General features: G+C 46.9%; 1 protein-coding gene and 1 long non-coding RNA gene across 3 annotated transcripts in view; one reads left to right on the forward strand and one right to left on the reverse strand.

The window, feature by feature from the left end:
* Nucleotides 1-1,055, reverse strand: part of LOC147651096 (uncharacterized) — a 14,954-nt gene extending 13,899 nt beyond the window's left edge. The window contains exon 1 of the long non-coding RNA XR_015275072.1: nt 502-1,055. This is a non-coding gene — a long non-coding RNA (uncharacterized LOC147651096). The remainder of the gene's footprint in view (nt 1-501) is intronic.
* LOC111946077 (TOG array regulator of axonemal microtubules protein 2-like) lies at nt 536-13,855 on the forward strand. Of its 2 annotated transcripts, XM_086846400.1 has the most exons (6): nt 536-1,544; nt 3,226-3,314; nt 5,017-5,178; nt 7,311-7,443; nt 9,982-10,087; nt 10,813-13,855. In XM_086846400.1, the coding sequence occupies exons 3-6, from the start codon at nt 5,133-5,135 to the stop codon at nt 11,035-11,037; spliced, it is 510 nt and encodes a 169-aa protein (XP_086702526.1). In that variant the 5' UTR covers nt 536-1,544; nt 3,226-3,314; nt 5,017-5,132; the 3' UTR covers nt 11,038-13,855. The 2 variants fall into 2 exon arrangements, with proteins under 2 accessions (XP_086702526.1, XP_086702528.1); XM_086846402.1 differs by lacking the exons at nt 536-1,544; nt 3,226-3,314; nt 5,017-5,178 and having other exon boundaries at nt 7,062-7,443.
* Nucleotides 13,856-14,666: the final 811 nt, after the last annotated feature.

Here is a 14,666-nt window from a genome sequence, read left to right on the forward strand (position 1 = left end):
GGGTTATAGGAGGATTCCTCCTGTTCTGGGATGGCTGCTCTGGGGTCCTCTTCTCAGAGCTCTTGAGAGAGCTGCCCTGCCCCTCATTACTGAAGAGGAGCTGCTCAAGCTGTTGGGGTGTTTAGTGCAGCCACTGTCCTTCAAATGCTGACCAGAAGTGCTCCTGTGGAGAGAGAAGGTGGCTGAGGCCCCCAGCTGCCGCTGGCACACAGAGACCCTCCTGCACAGCAGGGCCCAGAGCGGCCAAGACTCCCCAGCACGGCTGCAGCTGCTGGCACAGCTTGGCCCAGCTGGAGAGCTGCCCCTCAAGGCCCCGGCGAGCAGGGGATGGCTCTGGGCAGGGTCCCTGGCCAGGAGCAGGCCCCAGAACATGTCTGCCTTTCAGGGCCCATCTCTTCCCCTCTCTTCTTCCACCCTGCCTCAGTCTCCCTGGAAATGTTTCCTGTCTACAATAGACTTTCAAAAGAAGCTGTTTGAGGGAAAAATGAACAAAACACTCACCGTTTTCTCTTCCAGGAATAGCAGATTCCAAAGCAGAACAACATGAAGATAAGTTCCAAACAAAGCACGCCTGCTATTATCCCTAGCCAACAGAGTGTTCTCTGACAGAAAGCCCTTTCAATGCCCTTCTGGGAATCAGGAACATGAGTTGTGGTGCCGGCTCCATCTACGGAAGCAATGGGCAGTGTGAGCCCGTGCTGTGCTCTGCTGCTGAGCTGGCAGCAATCTGGATATGGTCAGGACATTCTCTGTTTGCCCCAGAGCTGGGGCCTGCAGGCACCTTGCTGCCCCTTGGCACAGGCTGTGCCACCCAACAGAGCCCAGAAGGCCGGGAGCAGAGCCCAGGGACAGCGCAGCCGCTTGGGCAGTGGCTTCTTCCAGGGACTCAGGCCAAAGCCATCCCTGAGCAGCCACAGCCACCCCTGACCCTCCCTGCTCTGTGACAGCTCCCCCAGCCCAAGGGGACAGAGCCAGGCCCTGTCAGGAGCCAGTGCAGGCCGTGCCCAGTTGGGAGACAGGGCTGGCTGTGGCCCTGGGCTCATGGCAGGGCTCCCACTCAGGGCTGCTCCTGTGCCTTGGGCCTCTGGGCACTCAGGGCCAGCTCTGGGAGCAGCTGCAGAGGGAGTGATGTTGGTGCATGAGTCCCATTTCCCAGGGGCTGGGAATGAGCTCCAGAGGCCTCGGAGCTGAGGCACCTCCAGCTTTGGCTGCTGCCGCACTGTGCAAGGGCCAGCCCTGGGGGGAGAGCTGCTGGCACACAGCCCCGCCGAGGGCTGAGCCCAGCACAGCAATTACCTCCTGTGTCTGGGCCTGTGCCTGGCATCGCCTTCTTTCATGCAGCAGAGTCTGGCACAGAATCACTGCTTCCTTCAGGAATGGTTTCCTGCTGCACAGGCTCTCATTTCATTTCTGGAGAATGGAAGAGGGACAGCTGGATCAGATGGGGCTGCTCCTCATTGCAGAGGTGCCATCTTCAGGAGACAATATTTGTGAAAGGCATGGATAAGGATCAGCAAACATGCAGGATTTCAGGATTGTCCCAGGTTGGTCCCTTCTCCAAACAGCCCCAAGACCTGATCTAGCTGGAGACTGAGAAATTGCAGGGGATCTCAGGGTGTGCATGGCCTGTGCTGCAGTTTGGGACTCCCTGTCAGCTGATGCCAAATGCCTTCCTGCAGAGGCTGGGGAGAGGCTGCAGCCAGGCCAGGCTGGGAGACAGCCCTGCAGGCTGTGAAAGCATCAGCAGGGCCCAGGAGCCCCGGCAGAGGCAGCAGAGCAGCGCTGCCCCCAGGGTCACTGCCAGGGAGGACAAGGTGAAGGCTGAGCACGGCTCAACCTCACGCAGAGCTAAGGTGGGATCTGGGCTGCTCTCTGGCAGGAGGAAGGGTCTTGTGCCAGCCCAGAGAGCCTGTGCTCATCCCCAGGGAACAGTTCTGCCCTGCATGTGCCCCCTACAATGAGCTGTGCTGCTGCCAGTGCCCCGTGTAGCTGTAGGGCTGCTCAGCTGTGGGGCAGGGACAGGAGCAGGAGGCTGCATGTGCAGCTGGGCCATGGCTGCAAAGCCCAGGGCTCTGGGCTCCCTGCTGTCCCAGGCCAGCCCAGAGGCCAGGGGGTTCCTGTGGTAGCTCTGTGCAAGTGGGACAGGGTTTTCCCCCTGGCTCACTTCAAGTGGCTGCTGGCAGGAGCATGTTTCCCTGTGCAGCTATTTAGAAGTTTGCGGGAAGTCTGTCCCATGAAATATGGAGCTCCAGATGTTTTAGGTTTGCATTGTGGCCTCTGTTACATTTTGTGTGTCCATTTTGCAGACATGAATGACTGCAGTGGTCCCAAGGAGGTTACCCTGGCGTCAGAAGTTTCCCTGCCAACTTCCCAGATGCTCTTACCTTCCAAGGCCTTGCCTTCCATCTAGAATTGCCTTTTTCCCTCAAAGGATTTATCTAACTCTCCTTTATTTTTAAGCTGACCATTCTGCAGGGGTAAAAAATCCTGATTTAAAACACTGGCTATTTTCTGCTTTGCTGCCACTTGATTTTAGCCTCTGTGAAGTTGTTGTATAGAATGAGTAGTTCTCTGAATTTTTACAGCTCTGTTGGATAGTATTTCAGAATGAGCTGCATTATTCTACTTGCATTAAGAAAATCAGCTTTTAGTCAGTCTGTCCCAAAAGTGGCCCAATCTCATACAGTTTTGAATGAAAATCCTTGGGGAAGGCAAATTATCTAGTGTCAAGAACAGAGTTCATGTTTAGGTACCACTCCTGCACTCCTAAGCTTTTCTTTCAATCTCCTCTAAAATACTCCAGCAAAGAGAAGAAAGTGTTGATTTAAATGCCCACAGGTATTAGAACCAGGGATTTCTTTTAGAAACCCGAAGGAAGATGTTTACTAAAATCAGCATAAGGGCAGATAAGAATCTCTGCCAAGAGCAATCTCCATCTCTGCCCTTCTCTTTCAAACACTGAGGCTCTCCAGCATCCAGGGGCTGAGGCCTTCATCATGCAGCAGGTTTCAGTCTGCTGGCCAACAGAGTAATGTCCTGTCTGCTGCCAGTAGCACATCTACTGGGAGAGGGTCTAGGCATATGTACCTTGCTGCTCTCTTACACAATCTCTGTGTCTTATGAGAGCTCTGCAGTCTGGAACCTGTCTTGCCTGTTGCCCACATGGCGTTTTTGAGGGCTTGAAGTCTGCCAGAGGTTTACACGAACCTTTGCTTCCATTACCAGGCCTCCCACTGAGCCAAGCCAAGGAGAAGGATTATCCCAGCAGAACTGGTCTTAGGAGTGACAAAGACCTGAGGGATGGCTTTGGAAAGGTAAGGGATAAAGACATAGATGAGCAGACTTCCTTCAGGGTCCTTCAGAGTCCTTCAGAATCCCTCAGAGCTGAGTCCTTCAGAAGCCAGGAAGTGAGAAACAGCTGCCATTCCTGGCCAGGAGTGTTATGCAACAGCAATTACCCCTCCTTGCTGCGTATTGCACGTGGTTTTTATTCTGCTGCCATGGCCTGTAGGAACTGAACTGCCTGCTCACTGGGCATGTGAGCTCTTCATCTGTCTTGGAGCACTCTGATGACTTTTGTGCTTCAAGCAGGGCTTCCTGTCATAGGTTGCAGTTGGAGCAGTGTAAGGTTGTGGTCCTAAAGTCTTCCACCTCCCTGTGTGTAATTGCCAAGGTGAGGATGGGAGACATGCTTGTGAAACTATTGGAATGAATATGGAGCTGCATTAAAGGCTGTGGCACTCTATGGACCCTGTGCTCCTGATGAGATGTTGTGTCTGGTTTGGGTGTCTCTGCTTACATCTGTGATGTATTTCCATTGCAATTAGACCTAGTTGCAATGCATTGTGCAAGTTGGCTCAAAAGAACTTAGAGTGGAAGGTTGAGGAGCTTATTGAGGAAGAAGTGAAGAAAAGGACACAAAGGAAAACATCCTTGCAGCTGCCTGCACAGACAGTTGACAGTGGGAATGCAGAAGAAGCAAGTAGGTGGTGGCTACACTTGTAGTCTTTTTTGACCACTTGCTTGCCCTTTGCACGGTGCTGCAATCAGACAGGGGGGCTGCTCTGATTGCATCTGAGTGGAAGCTTGAAGAGGAGTTCTTTCTTCTCCCCCAAGAAATATACAGAAGCCCATACCCTCACTGAGTCAAAAACAGAATATCAGTTTCCCACCTTCACCTCCAAAGCCTTTCAGAGTAGAAAATTTTGTCTTGCAAAGTTGACTGAGGCTTCAGACTCTCTCCTGGAGAGCAGCCTCCAGGGAAGGGGAGTCCAAAAGAATGCTCTTCAGCCATGGTGGAACTGAGAAGAAACAAAATTCAACTGCTTCTAATGGAAACACCAGAGATCCTCCTCCTGCCACAGCCTGCAGAGGAGCTGGCACTGTAGAGCTGTGCTGAAGCCCCAAGCCAGTGCTTCTGCTGTAGCCCCAGGAGCCAGCAGTGTTCCTGACTGAATCCTGGCTGAGGGGCTCTGACTGCAGTGCTGTGTGCGCTGCCCCCAGGGTGGCAGCAGGGACCTTAGGAGGCAGCACTCAGCCCCAGGGCATCACGCAAGGCTATCTGCACTTTCATTTGGTAACTTCCCCAGCCAGAAGCATCACTGCAATTTGGTTTTAAACTCTAGAAGAGGGTAGATTCAGATTAGGTACTGGTGGGAATGTTTTTATAATGAAGGCGATGAAGCACTGGAAGGGTTTTCTTAGAGAAGCTGTTGTTGATCCAACCTTGAAAGTGTTCAAAGCCAATTTACATGGGGCTCTGAGGAATCTCATCTAGATGAAGATGTCCCTGCTGACAGGGGTTGGACTAGATGGTGCTTAAAGGTGCCTTCCAACTCAAACTCTTCTAGGATTCTGGGATTCTGGGATCACTGTTCCATGTTAGCGTGCCAGTGTTATACTTGAAGTTCTTTGGGATAACAAAGAGATGTTACCCAACTCCAGCAAGTTTTCCCTTTCCATCCTCACCCTGTGCAGCAGCCTTCACTTACAAGCTCCTCTTTGGTCTCCCCACAGGCTTTAGCCGACTGCCTGTCAATGGCACAGCTTCCAGTGTGCAGAGAAAACACCCTGGTAGTGCCTTGAAGAAGAAGGTCTTGAGGAAGCAGGACAACGTGCCCGTACTGCCCAATATGCCCATCATCCATGGGGATGGCAGCTTCCCACAAAATTCCTCAGGTAAGCCTGCTCCGAGGCAGCTTTTTCCCACACGGGTTTTTCCTGCCCCAAGAAGCCCAAACTTCCACCTGCCTCACCCAGCACAGCTTGGATCTTGGGTCCCTAGCCTGTCCTGAGAATGAAGAGCAAATGTACTTTTGAGTCACTCCAGCTCTGCAGTAGTGGAGCAGCTGGTTCTTAGAGATCCATTGGAAAGTGGAGCTGAATAAAGTAGTGGTGAAGGCCTAACTCTGGCTTTTGCCCCACCTGATAGTCCAAACTACAGCACTGGTGCCAGGAGGCAGCTGTAACTGCAGGGATGTGGTGTGGGGCAGTGTGCCAGGGTGTGCTCACTGGGCACCCACGAGTACCACCACGATCAGTTGTCCACTCACCATCTCGGCCCTCTGCCCGTGCTGCTGTCCGGCTCTGCAGCCAGATTTCTGCTATCCCAGCAAGGGCTGTCTCTACATGGCAGTCAGCCCTTGGTGCAGTCGTGCTGCTGCTCCCAGAAGTGCCCAGTGGCTCCTCACTGCTGCCATCCCACGGCCTGCAATGCCAAGAGGGAACAAGCAGTGCCTCCTGTGTCCCCCCAGCCAAGTACAGTGGCCGTATGTAGCAGGTGACAGCCGGACGGGGCTGCCTGGTGCTCCCAGGCTGTTTGCTGCCTGCAGTAAATACCCAGCAGATAGTCCCAGTGGCTCTTGTCTCTCCCTTGTGGGTATAGTGCCTGTGCTATCATTCCAAGTAGGGAGAAATGAAAAAGAAAGGAGCTAGGATTGATACTTGGAATGCTCCTTTCTAGAGGTGCTACTTCCATGTTCAGAATTGACCAGAACTAGCGTGACATGGCTCTCCATTGGTAGTGAACCTAGATGTGTATGTCTACACACTTCTGCAGTGACATCACTGATGTCAGTGTCTGGGGTACATCAGTGACATCCACATTAGCTCCTGGCTGAATATTTTAGATGTTATGGTATACTTTGTGAGAACAGGCAAGGTAGCACAGAAACCCTGGAGAGTCTAGAGCAGTTCATCTGGGTTCTGTGCAATGTTTATACTCCGTCATTGTAGACAGCTCAGATGTTTTCATCCACACATTAGTAAATGATCTTTTGAGTGCACAACATGAAATTTTGGATGGACAGTGCTTTTGATGACAATTTGGTTTCATAAGAAATGCTTTTATCATCTGATTTTTCTCATACCATGTACATTTTTTTCCTTACAAAAAAATTCAGTTAAGACAAAGCCTGGACACCTGATTATCAAGAACATGTGTCTGGCAACCATTTGCAGCTGTATTTGCACATTTTTATCAGAGTTTGCATTTGGAAGGCTATTTTATCAACTGTCTAGACTGGAAATTGCATTTTTCCACAAGTGAAGGCTTAGGCACTGCTGAGTTCACAAACATGAACATTTGATGACAAACAAATTTCACCTCAGCATCTTTGAAATACAGCCAGTGTGTACCTCTGCAAGAGCAAAGATTCATGATGCTTGGAAAGAGCAAAATCCATAAAGTACTCCCTGGCCAACAGTAGGCTACAATGTATGTGCAGTCAGCTGCCTGCTGTCTAGAAGATTTGAAGGCAATGGAAAGAGAGGCGCTGTCAGGAGTGAAGGGTCAGGTATCGCTGCTCCCTGGTCGCTGCTGCGTGGGGATTCAGCCGGGCCCAGCAGGGCTGGGTTGTTCAGCCTTGGCTTGGGGCTGTGGCAAGGCAGCTGCAGGTGTTTCCTCAGGGAGCTGCAGAGTGCCTCTGTCCTCGGGGCTGGGGGAAATCAGGGTGCTGAGACAAGAGAGGCAGCTGAGGGGTTCCCTCCTGGGGTAGCAAGTGCTGCTGGTGGGCGCTGTCTGGCAGGCAGTGGGAGCTCGGCGGCCTCAGGAAGCTGCCGCTGCCTGTGGTAGCTGTGGCACTTGGGAGCTGGTGTGTGTGGGCAGCTGTCAGCTTTAGCCTGGAGCTGTGCCCAGCTGGGGGGGCTGGGAGAAAGCAAGCAGCCCAAGGAGCCAGGCAGCAGGGAAGTGTCTGAGCCAGTGCCACTTTGTCCCACATGGAAGCCTGGCTGGGAGATGGGGCTGCAGGCCGCTCCATGGCGGGGTGCCTTGCCCGGGGCTGCAGCGCTCATGGCTGACCCTGTCCTTACAGAGACCTGGCAGACGGCCACTGGTGCCAAGCGTCGAGAGGAGCCGCTGCGTGGGAACAGGCAGAAGGACACAGCCTCTTGTGACCCACAGCAGGCCTTGCTCAAGGCACTCTCCTTGCTGGGCAGCGATGACTGGTAAGAAAGGCCCCGTTCACTCTGTCTCCCTCTTAGCGTTAAGGTAGCTCAGAAGTGGATCTTGCTAGTGCCTCTGAGCCCCAAGAGCCCAGAGGGCCAAGGAGCACCAGTGAAACCACTGCAGAGCAGTGGGAGGATAAAGATCTGACAGCAGCCTTTCCTTGGCCTTGGTCTGCAGCAGTGCTCCAGCTGCAGCAGGTCCCTGCTCTTTGCTGGCTTTGCCTGCTGCTCCATGGAGCTGCAAAGGAAATCTTGAGGGAAGAGAGAAAGCTGTGGGACAAGATGATTTGCTGGCTGAAGGCAGAAGCAGGACAGCAGCACTTTTGAGTGTAGAGATTTGGGTGCCTTGGGGCACTGGCCCAGTGGGACTGAGTAAGGTTTCTTCTCTCTGGTCCCACTGCTGACAGCAATGGCAGCTGACAGGGTCTCCCTGGCACCTCCTGCATGTGAATGCCACAAGCAGCTCCAGGGAGTTCCTCTTTCTGAGAAATGGCCTGACTTGTGCTTTCAAGTCCCTCAGCCTGTCATTACTGCAGAAGGGCTCATGGCAGAAGAGAAGGAAAAAGAAATATAATCCTCTAGGAATCTTGCACTTTTGGAATTCAACTTTTTCCTTCAACTTTTTCCTTCTCACTGCATCATATGGGCCTGAGATGCTTGGTCAAAACTCACATCGTGTCCCAAAATTTGACACAGGCAGAAGGAGGCCCAGAGCTGCTAACCTGACAAATGTTAGTTGGTATTGTTAGCGTTCAGGAACACAGAATCATGGAATGATTATATGAAGGTGCTTTATTGAAGAGCTCTGGGTGTCAGGGGTACTCATACCCAAATCTGACCCGCCTTGGTTTCGAGTTGAACATGTTTTTATACTCTATCATTATATAACTTACATATTAATTATTAAACTTACATTGTTCTATTGTATCCATTGTTTTTACTCAAGCAGGAATTTCTCGTGATCCCCTCTCAATCCCCTCACATTGTTTCTCATGTTCTTTAAACAATAATTATATCTAATCACATCTAACAATTGTATCATTCATCATATACTGATTACACAGGTGCAGTTTCACATGATCTTTAGCAAGCACAAGGCCGACCATTCCCAGGACCTACTTTTCCCAGGGCGTGCCAAGCCTAAGTTTCTTTCTAAGTCCCCAAATTTTCTATGATTTTAAAACCTTTTACTATCAGTATTGATTGTCTTTTTGATGTCTGTGTTAGCATCCACTCACTGGTGAATGCTTCATTCACATGGGGATAAGGACTCCATTCACATTGGGATAAACATGAAAAATCTGCTACAATGCATCTCCTTGTGCAGTCGCCTTTGCTTTGCCCTTTCTCTTCTGCTTTCTCTTCCCCATTTCTCTTTGGTGCCCTGTGAGGTGCAGAGAGCATCTGCAGGTGTGGGGGTGTCTGGGTGACACTCAGGGGTGCCCGTGGGATCGATCACCAGCCCTGTGCTGCATCCCTGATGCCTCACCAACCTTCCTGGAGCTGAGGGCCTGCACAAAGCAGGCGCTGAGAGATGGAGTTGTTGTTTGCACGTTTTAAATAACACATTGCTGTTATGGGGGTTGTTTTAGGTAGGGGGTTTTGCCAGAGTTTCAAGTGTTCTTGCCCAGGTGTGGAATCTTCTGGGACATGCCGCTGCTTTTTTCTGGGCAATGTGGAGGAGGAGTGGAGTGGGTGACAGACAGGCCTAGATTGCAGAGTGGAAAGTCAGCTCCAGAGTGCCAGTGCAGTCTCTTACTGCTGAACTGCCTGCTGGGGCTGGTAAAGAAGGAACAGCCCGATGGGACTGTGTCTCAGGGACAGGAACAGGGAGGTGACAGGAAACAGCAACTTGGTCTGGTCTCACAGCTTCTAGGAAGCAGTGACAGAGGAACTTCATGGGCCAGAGGTTTCAGAAAGGCTGTCTTGTAAAACTGTCGTTCCGATTGGGAACGGCTAGGAAGAACGACAATGGACTCTCAAGGGAGTCACAGGAGAAATCCTAGTTTATTGCTTCAGCTCTGTCTTATAGACAGATACGTGGAAAAGTACAGAAAGGAAACTCTTATTGGTTAACAAAGTACTACATCACTATTATTGGTCAGGGGCACTTTGCCCCCCCTGACTCTTTCCTGCAAGGAGAAACAACAGGTTGCAAAACAACACCTGCAAGGCTGTTTAGTATCTCTGAGAATTGTTTTAATTCCTTCTCATGAATTTCCCAGGCTAGGCTTCAGTCAGGCCTGAGAGCTATGTGGCCTGCAATAACTACAGGCACTCTGGTTCAGATTTAGCATCCACAGTAAAACGGCCACAAATGAAGACTCTGAGAAAAACCCTCTATTTGCCTCTTGGATTTGTGTATGTTTTTGACAGCCACAGCATCCTGTGGCAACAAGTTGCACAATTCGCTTAAGTGCTCCTTGAAAAGCACCTCCCACTGAGGTGCCCCTGAGCTGCCAGCCTGTTCATTTCAGAGGGTGCTGCCTAGTTCTTGGGTGGAGAGAAAAACCAATCTTTTTGGTACTTGCCTTTCAGGGAGCTGAAGGAGAAGGCACTCTCCAGCATCAAACAGCTGGCTGGGTCCCATTCAGAAGTCGTGCTTTGCAGACTTTGTGAAATTTACCTGGCAGTTACCAGCGAGGTGAGAACATTCTTCTGAATTGTCCCCTGTACTTCATACATGGTGTGTAGAGTAGATATGTGCATGTTCATGTCCATGTGTGCTCAGGAATTGCCTCCAGTTCTGTTTTTAGACCGTATATTTCTAGTGTCTGTCAGCTAGGGTGTGTGTGTGCATGTAGCTGTATTTCCTGGTAGGTTGGGTGTCTGACACTCATCTTTGAGTGAGGTGTCATTGTAGTGCAAGGTGCAAATGCACAAACTGAGACACTAATTATGTTATTTACCAGAGTCCTAACCTCTGCCTGAGCTGTAATTCAACACTGCCAATTAGTCTGTAGACTTGAGCCTGTGCTTTCCGTTTCTTGGCTGAGTGCTTCAACTTCTGGTGTTGCTTTTTTGAACAGGAGCACATGATTCTTTTGTCTTTATGACTTGTGCCTTATGGTTTGCTAGCAGCCCTTGTTTAATTTGTTTGTTTCCAAACAAAAGGACCTAAAATCAAAGGGGTGAACATTATAGAAGAGTTAAGTGAAATTGTTTGTTTTTAGGCCTGCTGTCAGCAGGTCTGAGGCCAGAAATTGGTGCCAGACTAAGTGTCTTTCTGTGCTTCAGCTCTCCTGCTCTTATTGTGCTTTTTGTTCCCCTGGACAAATTGGGATGTGTTGCCATTTCCTGAGACTTTTGTCTAAGGCCACTGGTTTTCTTTTCAAGGTGATTCTTATGTTTCTCTCATCACTTCCCCAGGTGAGCAACCTCTGCTCCAAGGTGTCCTACACTGCAATCGTCACTCTTGGAGAGCTCTTTGCAACCTTGAAGAAGGACATGGACTCCAAGGTGGATGAGGTTGCTCAGGTCCTGCTCCCGATGGTTTGGAATTCCCCAGAGTTTGTTGAGAAAGCAGCCAATCAGACCCTGGGGATCATGGTTTGTAGGAGACGGATTCGGGAATCAAGAGAGGACCCAATATGAGTTAGCTGCTTGTTCTAAATTTATTACAACCTTAGCTACATTTTTATAGTATTTTGAAAAGGCAACATGCGATCTGTATTCTACTAGGTTTGGATAATTGCTATTTTTCATGCGTTAATTTCTACATTTCCATTGGTCCAGCTCATAACACCCAAGATCTATAAGATACTTTTTAGTGAAACTTATTAAGATACATTAAGCAGTTATAAAATAAAATTAATAATCCTGTTTTACATGAACTCTTAACCCATCCTGTCAATCCAAGCTAATCAGCCAGTCCATCAATCCTAACATCTCCTTTGATCTTCTGTGTATCTCTAAACACTTTGTCTACTTATCTATATTAAAAAGTTTTAAAAATGGATAATATAAAATTGAGTAAAATACAAAATACACTATATTTAACTAAAAAGCTAAAAGCTTATAAAATGGATACTATAGTTTGCATTAGTAAATATAAAGCACATGCAGTAACTAAGTATATTTTAAAGCATTTAAAATATACTTATGCCTTTCTATAAACAAAATGTTAACTTTTTCTAGTCGGCTTTTAACAAAGGACACAAGCTTATTTAAAATACATGGTCTAAAGATTAGCACGAGTAAAATCATCACAACTGGTCCAATCAGGGTAGACACCAGGGTGGTTAGCCATGGAGATTGATCGAACCAGGACTGGAACCAGCTTTGCTGGGCTTCTCTCTCTGCTTTCCGTTGAGACAGCCTGTCTCGCAGCTCTGCCATGGTGTCTCTCACTACTCCGGTGTGGTCTGCGTAGAAGCAGCATTCTTCTTTCAGGGCGATGCAGAAGCCTCCCTGCTGCATGAATAGAAGGTCGAGACCTCGCCTGTTCTGCAAAACAACTTCAGAGAGTGAGGAGACTGATTTTTCTAGAAAGGATATGGATTTCTCAATTCTCTGTAGATCCTCATCTACAGTCATCTGTAGCTGAGAGAGGCTCTGACTCTGGGTTACCAGAGCGGAGACACCCGTGGCTGCTCTGGTCGCTCCCAAGCCGAGCAGCATTGCTATTGACAGTCCTGCCAGCAGCTCCCTTTTCTGAAGGCGGCCTGCTCGCTCAAGGTACTGGTTCACTTCCTCTTTGGAGTGGTATAGAACTCTGGGAATGATAACACCTAATGCACAAAAGACAACAGAGGAATTAAAGCTTTGGGTATAAATGCAGGGGCTTAGCCCACTGCTTCAGGTGTTATGACTATAAACAGCACAATTACTATAAGCAGTTTACCATGTAAATGACACCATACTTGCAAACTCACAGCTAAAACTTAAAAGTTAAATGAACTTTCAAAGATACTTACACTACCTCTTAAAGGAAAAATACTTACACTTTATACTAATGACAATTACTACACAGGCTAAACACTTTACCTTAAACTATTATTTAACTACTTTTAACACACGTGCTCTGGTATATATGTAGTCTAAGCGTGAAAGCAATTTGCTGAAAGGATAAACATACAATTACAATTTGCTTTATATACAGTTAGATGGAGTTTCTACACTTCTTAGATCTTCTATAAAATTTCTCTAACACGATTCAGTCCTGGAATGTTCACTGCTCCCGTGATGTCAGCTGGCAGCTGATCGGTGACTGAGGCCTTTGATGTTCAAGTTGTTCTTCACATCCTTCTAAATCTTAAAACAAAGGATAACTGAAAAATTGATAAAGACACAACATCATAATAACAACATAAAATTTCTGATGGCAACTGTCTGTGTAGTGTTCAGACACAACTGTGTCCTGACAGCTCCACTTCTGATCCATGTCTGGAGTACCAAGGCTGTGTGGTGACTTCTCTGTTCACTGGATCTCGTGTGTTCAGAGGCAGACAGTCTGGTCAGATGGACAGGTGACCTTTCTGAACCTGCCAACAAAACCAGGCACTTCTCCCCTTGAAGTTAATGAATTACACTAATCAAATGCTTTTAGGGTATCAATCTCCCCGGTTTTCTTTAAAATATAAAAATGAAATGTACTTTTGTTCAACATTAACACAAAACTATATACACAATTAGTAAAAACTTATAACAGTTAAAAATCAAATAAATCATAAACATTATTAATAACATATGTAATATAAAACTACCATTAATTACTAAAACACTGTACCAGCATCCTATAGTTAATAAACAAACAAAACCAAAAAATCATCAGTGAAGGATTGGATAATCACCTCCGGAAATGATTTTCCAAGCCCACTTTAAAATTGATCCAGCTGTCATATTAATAGGGTCAAATTGCTGAGTCAAAAAGTGACTCAAATAGTGATTTGGTACAGAAAACATCTGGATCTGTTGGCAAACATTCTGTCCAGGTAAAGTCAAGGCTTGGCCAGGGCCTAGGCTTTAAACTGGGAAGATGCCTCTAAACTCATTTCTAAAACAAGGTTCTCAATAGTAGCAGCTCTGAGATGCTTACAGCACAGCAAACTGTTAAAATGCATTTGTACAAAGCAAATAATCAAAACCTTTAGGTACCAGACTAATTTAATCATTCAGCAGTTGGTTTAATCTGAAGCCTCTCTTAATGGCAGCTGATCTTCAGCAATGGTACATCTTCTTAAAATTCTGGAAACACTGAAAAATAAGAAAGCTATAACAAACAAAACTGCAGAGATTGCAACAACTCAATAGAGCTCTCAGTGAAGTCACAGGTGTCACAGACTGTATTTATTTCTGTCCACAAGCAGGCGTTCATCAGTGTTCTATCACAGTTGTTTCAGTTGTAGCTGTCTTCATATCTCTAGGAAAATAACTATGTAATTTAAACAAGTGTCTCCAATAAAACATAAAACAATTTAAATTAAACAATATTTCAACTTAACAATAATTATTTATGACAAAAGAAAATAACAAAACTTAACTTTAAAAAAATATCCAAGTTATACAACTTAACTTAAAAACATTCAAGTCTAATTTTTAAACTAAAATTCAAAACCCAAATTGGTATATATGCTGTTATATGTGTTTTATATAACAAAAAGATTCACATTAAAATTTCCTTATTAAAATTGTCAAAAAACCAAGCAAATGGGTAATATATGGTTAACATAACTTTGAGATTACTGAAACAAAACAAAAATCTTTTAAGTTTCTTGGGATGCATAAATATCATCATTTTCCATGTTATTTTGTAAAAACAAAACCAGCAGATATTATTAAAAATACAACATCTGTATATATTTCACTATAAAATATCTATAAACTTTTTAATCTATTTTTGAAGGCACTTCATTCAATAGAAACTTATTTTTAAATCTCAATCTTGATTACAACAATTTGCTGATTTATAAACAATACAATTTACAAAGCTTCTAATTTTTGAATTGTCCAATTAAAACTCTCTTTTTTATCCCTCTTCAAAATGTCCAGCTTTCTGTTGTTTCTCTTTTGTTTTGTTGCTTTGCTTTCAGTCTTATGGGGGGCTGGGGGCGGGGGGAGGTGAACCGCTCGCTCTGCTGTTGTAGCTCTGCTCCCATGCCCCTTCACATTTTCTACTGTTTTTTTTTCTGAGGACTCGGGCTCTGAGCATTCATCGCTCGTATCTCGATCAGCGTCAGAGTTCGACTGGCTGGTTACTTCCTGTTTTCTGTGCCTTTTTGTTG

This window comes from Cyanistes caeruleus, chromosome 11, assembly GCF_971803275.1.
Source record: "Cyanistes caeruleus chromosome 11, bCyaCae1.hap1.1, whole genome shotgun sequence".
Classification (NCBI taxonomy): domain Eukaryota; kingdom Metazoa; phylum Chordata; class Aves; order Passeriformes; family Paridae; genus Cyanistes; species Cyanistes caeruleus.

What these genes read in the sequence shown, in the direction of transcription:
- LOC111946077 (XM_086846402.1), top strand. Translation starts at nt 7,235, where the DNA reads ATGGGGCTGCAGGCCGCTCCATGGCGGGGTGCCTTGCCCGGGGCTGCA. An exon ending in TTGCTGGGCAGCGATGACTG is followed by an intron (nt 7,444 to 9,981) that starts GTAAGAAAGGCC and finishes CTTGCCTTTCAG; the next exon opens with GGAGCTGAAGGAGAAGGCAC. An exon ending in ACCTGGCAGTTACCAGCGAG is followed by an intron (nt 10,088 to 10,812) that starts GTGAGAACATTC and finishes TCACTTCCCCAG; the next exon opens with GTGAGCAACCTCTGCTCCAA.